Source organism: Callorhinchus milii, unplaced genomic scaffold (genome assembly GCF_018977255.1).
Source record: "Callorhinchus milii isolate IMCB2004 unplaced genomic scaffold, IMCB_Cmil_1.0 Scaffold20, whole genome shotgun sequence".
Classification (NCBI taxonomy): Eukaryota; Metazoa; Chordata; class Chondrichthyes; order Chimaeriformes; family Callorhinchidae; genus Callorhinchus; species Callorhinchus milii.
The window spans coordinates 12,082,180-12,094,225 of NW_024704761.1; the positions used below are offsets into that span (position 1 = coordinate 12,082,180).

At 43.9% G+C, this 12,046-nt stretch overlaps 1 protein-coding gene across 5 annotated transcripts in view; it reads left to right on the forward strand.

The window, feature by feature from the left end:
* spag9b (sperm associated antigen 9b) overlaps positions 1–12,046 on the forward strand; it is a 59,484-nt gene that overhangs the window by 6,257 nt on the left and 41,181 nt on the right. For all 5 annotated transcript variants that reach the window (XM_042342330.1, XM_042342332.1, XM_042342331.1 and 2 more), the window contains exon 2: positions 9,333–9,453. In XM_042342330.1, the coding sequence (XP_042198264.1) occupies positions 9,333–9,453 (121 nt within the window). The remainder of the gene's footprint in view (positions 1–9,332; positions 9,454–12,046) is intronic.

Consider the following 12,046-nt stretch of genomic DNA (forward strand, 5'->3'; position numbering starts at 1 on the left):
ATTTGATATAGCGCCTTATCACGTTGTTGAGACGTCTCTAAGAGTTTCACAGAATATACTGTAAAGTGAATTGACTGTATGTTGTGTGGATGAAGCGCAGTAGCCAGTTGGGCACAGAATTGTCCCACAAACAATCGTGGATTGAGTGTCCAAATTATCATTATTATGGTAAGGGATTATTACTCTTGGAAAGGTAACAATCCTTTATACTTGCTGAAATACCGCAGAATGGAAGGTTACTCCTCGGTCCTCTGTGTTCAACAACAACACAATTATATTTGTATAGTGTCTTTTACGTCGTGAGAATATCCCAAGTCGCTGGACAGACAGAGTTTCGGGCCTGAGCTGAGGGTCGGGGAGGGTGGAGGGCAAGGAGGGAGACAGGGAGATTGAAAGCACAGTCAAAGTCTTGAGATAGGTTTTGAAGGAGGCAAGGGAGGGGGCGAAGTTGAGGGACTGCGGGATGGAGTTCCAGAGGGTGGGGACAGAGTCGCAGAAGGCAAGCCTGCCAATAGTAGGGCGAGCGAATTGGGGGACGTGAAGCAGGCCGGAGCCCGCTGAGCGGAGGGAGTGAGCAGAATGATAAGGGATTAGGAGGTCGCAAAGGTAGGGTTGGAAGCAAGACCATGGAGGGCTTTGAAGTGAGGACCAGGATCTTGAACTGTATTCTCTGTATGATGGGAAGCCAGTGGAGTCAGGTGAGGATGGGGGTGATAGGGTCACGGAGCTTAGTGCGGGAGAGCAGAGTTCTGGATGATCTGCTGCATATGGAGGGAGGAGTTGGGGAGGCCAACAACAACAACAAGATTACATTTGTATAGCGCCTTTCATGTCGGGAGGGTGTCCCAAGGCGCTGGACAGTGTACAGCATTTAAGACCCGAGCTGGGATCAGGGGGGAGAAGGGAGGGGAAGGGCCGGGGGTAACCTATGGCATGGTTGAAAAGGAGAGTTTTGAGGCGGGACTTGAAGGAGAACTTAAGAATATAAAAATTAGGAGCAGGAGAAGGCCATGTTCAAGGCTGAGACTGATAGATTTTTAAAAAAATAGAGGGATTAGGGGATATGGGGATAGGGCAGGTAATTAGAGTTAAGTCAGAAGATCAGCCATGATCTTATCGAATGGCGGGACAGGCTCGAGGGGCCTAATGGCCTTCTCCTGCTCCTAATGTTCAAGGACTGAGCATCTACAGCCTTCTGGGGGAGTGAATTCCATAAATTCACTACCCTCTGAGTGAAGAAATGTTTCCTCAACTCTGTTCTAAAAGGCTGACCCTTAATTTTAAGACTGTGATCCCTGGTTATAGAGTCTCCTACTGTCCCTCAGTGTCTACTTTATCAGCCCTTTAAGAATCTTATATGTTTCAATAAGATCTCCCCTAATTCTTCTGTACTATAGAGAGTACAGTCCTAGTTTATTCAGCCTCTCCTCATAGGTCAGACCCCTCATCCCAGGAACTAACCGAGTGAATCCACGCTGCACCCCCTCGAGGGCAAGTATGTCCTTTTATAAATAAGGAGACCAGAACTGCACACAATACTCTCGGTGTGGTCTCACCAAAGCCCTATACAGTTGCAGCAAGACTTCCCTACTCTTGTACTCTAAACCTTTGGCAATGAACGCTAACATGCCGTTCGCTTTCTTAGTTGCTGCTGCACCTGCAGACTAACTTTTTGAGACTGGTGTACAAGGACACCCAAATCCCTCTGACACTATCTAACACTATCTAATCTTTCCCCCTCTAGAAAACAATCTGTTTTTCTATTTTTGCTACCTAGGTGAATAACTTCACACTTCCCCACATTAAATTCCATCTGCCACCTACTCGCCCACTCCCCTCGCCTATCTATATCCCGTTGCAATCTTTTTGCATCATCCTCAGAGCTTACTCTCCCACCGAGTTTAGTGTCATCCGCAAATTTAGATACGTTACATTCAATGTCCTCGTCTAGATCATTGATGTTAATTGTAAATAGCTGAGGCCCAGCACTGATCCTTGTGGCACTCCACTAGTCACATCCTGCCAATTCGAGAATGACCCGTTTATCCCTACTCTCTGTTTTCTACCCGTTAGCCACTCTTCAATCCATGCTAATATGTTTCCATTAATCCCGTGGGCCTTAACTTTGTGCAATAGCCAAAGGAGGCTAAGGAGGGGGTGAGGCGGAGCGATTGGGGGATGGAATTTCAGAGGTTGGGGGCACAGTGGCTGAAGGCTCTCCCGTCAATGGTGGGGCGGGTGGGTTGGGGGATGTGCAGCAGGCCGGAGCCGGCTAATCGAAGGAAGCGGGCGGGTTAGTAGGGGTTTGGGAGGTCACAGAAGTAGGGTGGGGTGAGGCAATGGAGGGCTTTGTAGATAAGGACTAGGATCTTGAACTGGATCCTCTGAAGGATAGGGAACCAATGGAGTCGGGCGAGAATTGGGGAGATGGGGTCAGGGAGTTTGGTGGGGGAGAGGACACCAGGGCTGCAGAGTTCTGGAGTGGAGGAAGGAGTTGGGAAGGCCGACAAGCAGTGAGTTTGTATGGACAAGCCTTGATGTAATGAAAGCTTGTAACAGAAAGTACTTTGAGATTTGTGATATTTGATCACCTTTGATTGTCCTTGGGAGGTTTTTTGGTCTGGACTTTGTCGCTTGTTTCGATCTATTACTTCGGTTGAACAGCTCTGAGTTTATATATGCTAACTTAGAAAAGTTTGACTTGTGTCCCGTGTACTCATTGTTTCTTTGCTTCTCTCTGAACATTTGATCAAATTAGTGTGCAAGGTGGGGAGTGACTAGTCTAATTCCATTCATAAGAATTGACCAACTCTATTTTGAGACTTCTTTTGCACAGTTGCATGCTGCTTGTTCAGTTCATGTTCAATGGAAGGGGCAGGAATTTATAGCCAGTTTAGTCAAAGAGCATCCCAAGTGAGAGAAAGTTCTTGTTCAATTTGTGACTTTGCTGATGTCAGACAAGGCCATAAGCTTGTTAAAAACTAATGGCTGTCCAGGTGGTAAGTTCTGGGATTCCACCGTGTGAGGAAAATTCAAAACTTTGGTTTGGATTTTAGCTTTGTTTATAAAGCTTGAGACTTTTGTGGCATGAAAATTTGTTTAATTGTAATACAGTAGAGTTATTTATGAACTGAAAATTGTCTAGTTCTTTACAATATGTTTCCTTGATGCCTTTGATACCTGGCCAAAGTTTTGGAACCCGTGGTTGCAAATCAACATCGCTCACACTCTCCCTACTCGAACCTCTCCAGTCCATTTTTTTTTCCCTACCCACAGTACAGAGACAGCGCTTGTCAAAGTAACAAATGATGTCCTCTCTCTCTGACCAAGGTTCGATCCCCAGCTTTCCTTTCTACCGCACATGCGCTCCCGAACAAGGACTGCTTTTCTCCACCTCTGTCATATTGCCCGTCTCCATCTGTACCTCACAACAAAAGCAGCTGAAACCCTCGTTCACTTCCTGGCTGGATTATTCCTATGCCCTCCTCACTGGTCTCCCCAGCTTCACAATACACAAAATTCAACTAATTCAGAACTCCGCCTCCCGGATTCTCCCCCACACAAAACTCCGTACCCCCATCACATCAGTCCTTGCCATGCTCCACCCGCTCCCAATTACTGAACGGATCGATTTCAAGATCTTTTCACTTGTTTTCAAATCTCTTCATGCCCTCGCATCTCTCTACCTATCCGATTTGCTTACCCCCACCCATTGCCTCCAATTAGCAGGCTCCGGCCTCCTGTTCGTCCTTCATTCCCTCCACTCCACCATCGGTAGTTATGCTTACAGCCACTATTCCCAGAAACTCTGGAACTCTCTCCCTCAATCATTCCTCCTTGCGCCCTCCTTCTCTTTTCAAATCCAGCTTGAAGACTCCTTTTTGACCGTGCTTATGGTCACCTGCCTCTCCCATTGGCTCAGGGTCAGACTACCACTGTCGAGCACTGTGGGACACAATCCCATATGAAGGGCACTATATAAATACAAGTTGTTGTTATTGAAGCTGATTGGGCTTAGTGTGTTGCTGCGAGGTGCTGGTTTGTTCTCTGTGCAGTTCATTGTATGACCTAGAAGTAATGTGGAGTGTTGCAAGATATTGGAGAGCTGTTGTGCACTAATGTAGGACATCCTGACTATTGTAGTTTACTTCTCTTCCTCTTCCTGTCCTACCTACATACCCACCCAAAGTTTCTTCCAGTGCTGAAGCCTATTTCGCAACTGATTGTTGTATAATACCCTACAATCTTAACTTTTTGTTTCTTTCCCCTCCAACTGTGTCCTTTGTCTCTTGAGGGTATAAAATTTATGTCTGGTGACAGCTAACTGCTTAAGGGTCTGCTTCTCAGCCAGAGGTTCACTTAACTTGCTCCGAGACGCTACTCCGGGTGAAGGTGCTATATAAATGCAATTTGTTATTCTTGCTCACGTGATGAGATTAAATCCTAGACGTCTAATCAGCATTTCTACTTGCTACACCACACAAACAGCAGCTATAGCTCCAGGTTGAGCTTCTAATATGAGATGCACCAAGATTTGTTTTTATGTATTTAAAGTTGTCTGGAATTAAATACTGTAGTGACCTCAGATCTATTTTGAGAAACGCAGCCAGCATGTTGAAGGGACTTGGCAAGGCCAAAGAGAAAGGCTTGTGTATGTGACTCACTCCAGCCAGCAAAGTGTACAGAGCTTCTCTCCTTATGTGAGCCCACAAAGCTGAGTGATTATTGCTGGGAGATATGGAGGAAAAAGGCTGAATGGTTTTACAAGTAATCCTTTAACTTTTATAGTGCTTCACAGTAATTATTGTCAAAGGTAGTGACTGATTGTTTGATCCTCATCCTCACTTTTAAATCCCTCTAATGTCTTGCACCTACCTCTGTTACTGTCTAAAACCCTACCAATCCACCTGCTTGCTTTCTCCGTTTGGCAGGCACTGCCCTCTTATATTATCACCTGCCCCACCATCGACGGTTGGGCTTTCAGGATTTCTGCTTCCACTCTCGAACTCTCCAAAGCCCCTTGGCCTTGTCCTTCCCTCACCTCCTTCAAAAAAGTGTAAACTTTTGGTTAGTTTGGATTCTCTTTGCATTGGATCCTTTATCCAAATTTGCAGTGATTGCTGCAGAGGTAATCTTGCCAAAGGCTGACTCTTGCCCTTTGGTTATGTGAGTTGGATCATTTTTATGTCACTGGTGCAGAGTCTGGTTATACCACTGTCACGAGATAAGGAAAATCTCCCTATGATGCAATAAAGTGCTCTCGCCTTAAGCATATTGTGAAGAGCCTTTTGCAGTGCCACCAAGCTTCCCGACGCTCTGCAGCACTTCTTTTGAGCTGAAGCCAAATCACAAAATAGGCAGACTCCAAATCAGACTCGAAATACCTGTTCTTTTTTAGCTAGCTGCTGCCCTATATCTACACAAATGACGAGACTTTTGCAGCTTCTCTCTAGAGAGAAAAAAATCAATGAGAAATGTTCTAAATTGAATAGTTTTGGCAGATACTTTTGTTTTGTCCCTATTAATAAATGTTCTCAGAACCTTCTCCTGCTCATACTTTTTCCCGTGCACAAGGTCTTCATAATAATAATTCTTGCATTTGATATAGCGCCTTATCATGTCTTTGAGACGTCTCAAAGCGCTTCACAGAGTATACTATAAAGTGAATTGACTATATTTTGTGGGCGAAATTTCTTTATGCAGAATAACTTCTCTTTTAGTTGCATTTCTGCCCCTCTACACTTCTGCTCCCATCCTAATTTCAATTTCTGACCTCCCAAAGAGAAGCGAGGCTTGCCCACACTTTACCATTGCATGAACATTTTTGTTGGTCAGTAAGGTGTCTGACACATACAGAAACCCCTCACCTTGCTTAAGATATCCAAACCAGATTGTGAGTTCCACTTTGAGTAAAAATCATAACATAAGATTTGTGAGTGAGTGAGTAGAAGACGTTCTTTGACATTTATCATGTAAGATAATCATATGCGGCATTTTCCTTTTGAATTGGTAAACACTTGGGGGTTTGCAAGTGCTAAGGAATATGAAGTCATTGTGATTGACACTGAAATGAAAAGCACTTTAAAATAACCACTGGCATGATGCATTTTCACCCTACTGATTCTCTGCTTTCCATCTTTTTTATCCTGTTACTATTGAAAAGGACTTTTGGAGAGTTTTTTTTAAGTATAAGGCATGTGATACAATTTACATGAACAGAATGGCACTCTTGAGACAACAGCTCTTCCTGTAGTGCATCTTTAACCAGATCCACCATCCTTGCTACTCCAACATGATAATGTAAAATGTAAGATATCCTTACAATGTCGTTGAGACGTCTCAACGACGTGATACAGTACTTTATCAAACAATTCCTTGAAAACTAATAATAATTTTGTGACTCAATTCATGAGCTTTTGTGGGACACCTCTGTTCACAATCGGCTGCTGCATTTTGCCCACAAAATACAGTAAATTCAATTTACAATATATTCTGTGAAGTGCTTTGAGATCCCTCAAAGACGTGATAAGCCGTTATATTAAATACAAGGATTAATATTATTACTTCATATACAATTATCTGCCCTCCTCGCTGGTCTTCCCAGCTCCACAATACACTAAATACAACTAATTCAGAACTCCACTGCCCGGATTCTCACCCACACAAAACAACAACAACAACAACAAGATTCCACTTATAGAGCGCCTTTCACGTCAGGAGGACGTCCCAAGGCGCTGCACAGTTGGGTCATGACCCGAGCAGGGGGGAAATGGTCAGGGTGAGGGGAGGGAAGGGAGGGAGAGAGGAGGGGGGAAATGGTCAGGGTGAGGGGAGGGAAGGGAGGGAGCGAGGAGGAGGAAGAGAGTCGAGAGGGGAGCTGAAGGCTCGGTCAAAGAGAAAGGTTTTGAGACCGGCCTTGAAGGAGGAAAGGGAGGAAGCGGCGAAGGCACTGGGGGATGGAGTTCCAGAGCCTGGGGCTGAGAGGCTGAAGGCCCGACCACCGATAGTAGGGCGGTTGGGGCGGGGGACGTGGAGCAGAGCGGAGCCAGAGGAACGGAGGGTACGGGCAGGTAGGTAGGGGGATAGTAGGTTGGAGAGGTAGGAGGGAGCAAGGCCGTGAATGGCCTTGTAGGTGAGGATGAGGATCTTGAAATCAATCCTCTGGGGGATGGGGAGCCAGTGGAGGCGAGCGAGGGTGGGAGTGATGTGGTCCCGAAGCCTGGTGCGGGACAGTACACGAGCTGCAGAGTTCTGAATGACCTGCAGTGTGGAGGGAGGTGGCGGGAAGGCCGGCGAGGAGAGAGTTCCCATAGTCCAGCCTTGAGGTGACAAAGGCGTGGACCAGGGTTTCAGCCGCGTGAGGGGTGAGGTAGTGCCGTAATCTGGCGATATTCCGGAGGTGATGGAAGGCGGTGCCAGTTGTGGTGCGGATGTGAGGGAGAAAGGACAGCTCAGGGTCGAACAAAACGCCGAGGTTCCTGACTGGCTTTGAGAGGTGGAGAGTGCAGCCTTGGATGCTGATGGTGTCAGCGCCTCTGTTACCCCATCACACCAGTCCTTGCCAGGCTCCACAAGCTCCCAATTTCTGATCGATTTCAAGATCTTATTGCTCGTTTTCAAATCCCTTCATGCCCTCACACCTCCCTTCCTATCCAATTTGCTTACACTCCTCCCCCACCCGCTGCCTCTGCTCATCTGCCTCCTGTTCGTCCCTCATCCCCTCCTCTCCACCATTGTTTGCCATGCCTTTAGCCACTACATCCTGAAACTCTGGAACTCAATCCCTCCACCTTGCCCCCTCCCTCCCCACTTTCAAATCCTGGCTAAAGACCTTTTTGATCGTGCTTACGGTCACCCCCCCCCCCCCTCCATCCCCTGGCTTGGGGTCAGACTCTGCCATTGTCAAGTGCTCTGGGATGCTACCCTGCGTGAAGGACGCTATAGAAATGCTTGTTGTTTTTGTACCTACGTTTTAGCGATGCCTCAGTCAGTAGTTGGAAGAACACTGGCATTAGTCAATTAAACTAAATAAATGTTAATGGAGAGAGAAATTAGATTATAAACACATGTATAAATGCTATGAACTAGGGGAATTCAAATCTCAGAATTAATCTTGCAAAAGTTCATAAATGGCTTGACATTGAATGAAAGTGTTTAAGAATGATATGACTGAGTCGGTTAGTAACTCGGGCATAGATTAAAAACTTCAGAAAGGTATTGTGTTTAATAATCATTTATTTTGATGCCGATACCTAATGCCGACTAACAAATTTCCTCCACATGAGACATTGTACATCCTATTCGAAAGGTCTGCTTCCCTGAATATGTGGGAATACAGACCAGTTGATTCCCTATTGATTTACCTGAAAGACCGTTCATGTTGGAGCTTTAGGGCACTTTAGTCTATGTGATCTTGCTGATAAGTATCAATATATATGATAATGTGAAATGTAAAATGTCAGTTGTAGCCCAAGTCTGACTAGAAACAATGTACCTGTAGCATCCTTGAAATTTACAGCTAGTATTTGATAATAAGGAATGTTAATGGGACTCCGGCACAGCTGGAATAGTACAGCAGGCTGGTAGAGCTGGAGATAGTACTATAAGATTGTACCAATTTGAACCTGATTTTGCTAAAGTGTTCCCTTTGTGTTGATTAGACATCTTTTCAATATACTCAATAATGAAGGGATGTGGACAAAGAGTGCAGTGTGATCTGACTAGAATCAGCTGTCTAGTGATCTGCACAGAATCTTGAGGTTTATTTGGTACTGTTTGTTCCTGCAGGATATCAGAGTTTCTATTCAATATAATCTATGGTTTTGAAGGAACTAAAAATAACGTGATTAAGCCCAGAGGCCATTGTATTATTGGTCAGTGAAGACAGTCATGTGAGTCGCCTTCTGTTGAGTCAAATGATGTCTGCTGGAGCCTGAGATTGTGTTGATCACTGAAGTGAAAGTGAATTGTCCTAAGGAGTAGAAGCAATATTTAGAATGTAATCACAAGACTCCCAATGAAGTCTTTGTATCTAGGTTGGCCTGCCAAAATGTTACTGTCCTCATTACTCTATACGATCTGTGCAATCCAATGCAATCTCCTACATTCTAGCCAGAACCACCACCTTCTCATTCCAATTTACCACTTGAATACCATCATGTCCCTCTTCTCTGGAACTCTCTTCCAAATTCACTTGCTACCTCTGACCCAGCTTTTAAAAACCTCTCACAATGCCTCGAACAGATTCATTGCCCCTGGAATGCTCCAGTGCTTTGCCTTGGTGATACCTGACATTTCAGCTGTTTTAATATTGAGTATGTCCTCTCTTGTAGAAATTTATTGAATTTGAGGATTCTCAAGAGCAGGAGAAGAAGGACCTGCAGGTTCGAGTGGAGGTGTTGGAATCGCAGACACGACAGCTTGAACTCAAAGCAAAAAACTACGCAGACCAGAGTAAGTGCCTCTGATTTGAGAATACTTGTGTTTGTCTTGACTTGATATCAAACATGAAGAAGAATAGGCATTACAATTGAAATGGATTGATAATCAGAGTGGTTCAGGATTTCTTCAAAGTGTTATTGAGATGATTCGGATCACACCCAAAATTTCAAATGCGAAGTGTATTTCCATTACTTTCTGTTGTAATCTGATTTCCAGCATTTAATGTTTCTTTTCATCTCTGGTGAGTGATAAATTAACTTCTTAATAATCAGGGCAAATATAAGCAACAATAGAATTTCTGTATTGAGAAATGAACAGTTGAAGAGGTGCCCCTGGCTGGGGGCAAATAGATAGTTTTGCAGATAATAAAAGCACCTTTCAGATTTCTGACTAAGCACTATCGTTCTTGCCTTCCAACCTGACTCCATTATATTCTGATCATAAACCTTAGAACTTTTGTAACCAAATAGGAATGAATACTGTAATGCAGACTCAGAAGGTCGCTTAAAATTCTTAAGTGTTTACTGTTACATTCTCAGTTTATCTCACTTGGAGTGTGACGTGCCCTGTTTGGGAATGCTTAATGCTGGCACTGTTAAAAACAAATCCTCCCTCTTTGAACACAGAGATTCATACAAAAAAACACTTTTGCTTGGGTGGGTCACTTGGTTACAGCAAGACTCTAGCACCAAATAATCATAGGTGGACTGTGCTCCTGACCTACAATAGTTGTCCATTAAGATTTAGATTCATGCCATTATGGCATGACAGACACAAATTATGATTATAGCATAGTACTTTAATTCTGCAACACCCAATTCTAACCCAGAGTTAGTTGTGGCATTAGAGGACTATTTGTTCAAATAATTAGTTTGGGGCACCAATAAATTCTTAGAAAACAATGCCAGTTATTGCGTTGCATTTTGGGCTGGTACCGTCATTGTGCTTTCACAAGGTTTGCATTTAGAATCAAAATGTATCCTCTTTACCGTGTCTACTTGGCTATAGCAAACCTGTGACAGATGAGCGAGGCTCAGGGTTACAAAACAGTGGAATGTTGTGAAGCAGCGTCATTGTGAGCAAACTGCCGCTAAATGCTTGGCACCAATCTGCTCTGAACCCTGCGTTTTCACAGGCACCTTGCCCCACCTTACAGATGCAGCACCTACCTGAGTCCATTTAATAATTTCACTGTGGAAGATAATCATTGTTGCCTTCTAAAACAGGCCACTGTTTCTGTATCAAAGACTACATACTTTTTTGGGGGGATGGGGGGAGATTTGCTAGTAGGATGTTACTGGAGTGTAGGGGATTAATGGTCCAGATTCATTTTGTGGGGTGAGATGTCCAGTGCCTCGTCCTCAAGTCTACCGTCACTGAGTTAACAGCTAGTAGTGATAGCTATTAAGTAATGATAGTATTTTTAACCAAATATGTCTCAGTTCTAAGCCTAGGAAAGTTGTATTAAAATATACTGACTGTGATTAGGTGCCATTGGTGCCACCCTCAGGCTCCTGACTCATTTAGGATCAGAGTTAATCAATGTTGTTACCAACCTGAAGCATCTTTAGCAGCCAGTGTGTTTGAATAAGAGAAGAGAGGATGACAACGACCAAAAATGAACAAGCTTGGCGTTCAGTCCTAATGATTGTATAGCGGAGATAACATCTCGGAGATAAGCTATGGCTTTTCTCCAACACCTCGCTTTACAGAAGCCAGAACAAAGTAGCTCTTTAGCCAAAAATAGTTTATAATGGAAGGATATGGGCCTGTGGATGGACAGTGAATAGTGTAATCAAAACCACTGCTTATTGTACTCCAGCATTGAGCAGCAGAATGTAGAATCTGAAACGATGGTTTAAAAAAGATTTAGTTGTTTAGAGCATGATGTAGCTGCATAGCTTGTATAGAATTGCTGTGCACCAGTTGTCCATAATCCATTAGCGACTTATTGTGAAAACCAAGCAGACTGTTGCTCTCTATGACTCATTACCCTGTTCTCAGGACATACTTGGTCCATCCCTTAGAAGGGTACCCATTGACCAAAGAAATTAAGAAATTCTGGTTGTGTGGAGAGAAAGATTTATTGTCTGCAGTCTAACTTGATTATGGTTATTTGTGTCTTCTGTTACATGACATTAAAACTCAGGAAAACTCACTGCAATAGAATGGCTACGTACTAAAACATCACCCTTCCATTCGTGTCAGAATGAGCTCGGGCTGTGACGTAATCTGCATCTATTTGACATCTTAACAATTGTTTTGCCTTCCGACCACATCTGTGCCCCATGATCAGGCTTCCAGTGTTACTAATGTTCTATTTTAAACTGTAACCCTGCTCATTACAATTTGGTCAAAATAATTCTGTAAGATTATTTAGGTTTCCTGGTGACCAGTGTCTGTTCTCCAGCTTGATTCTTGCCTCTTCTTGTATTTTTAAACATTTCCGCCCTTCCCTAATGCTGGGTTTCTATTTTTAACTTTTTGCTTAGTATTGAACAGGCCTTTCCTGAGAGGTGGGTTGCTTCTGGCAAAGCAGCTTTGAAACCCAGAGTTTTTTTTTGAGTTAAGTATAGTATCACTACCATGACCCGAGCTTAGATAA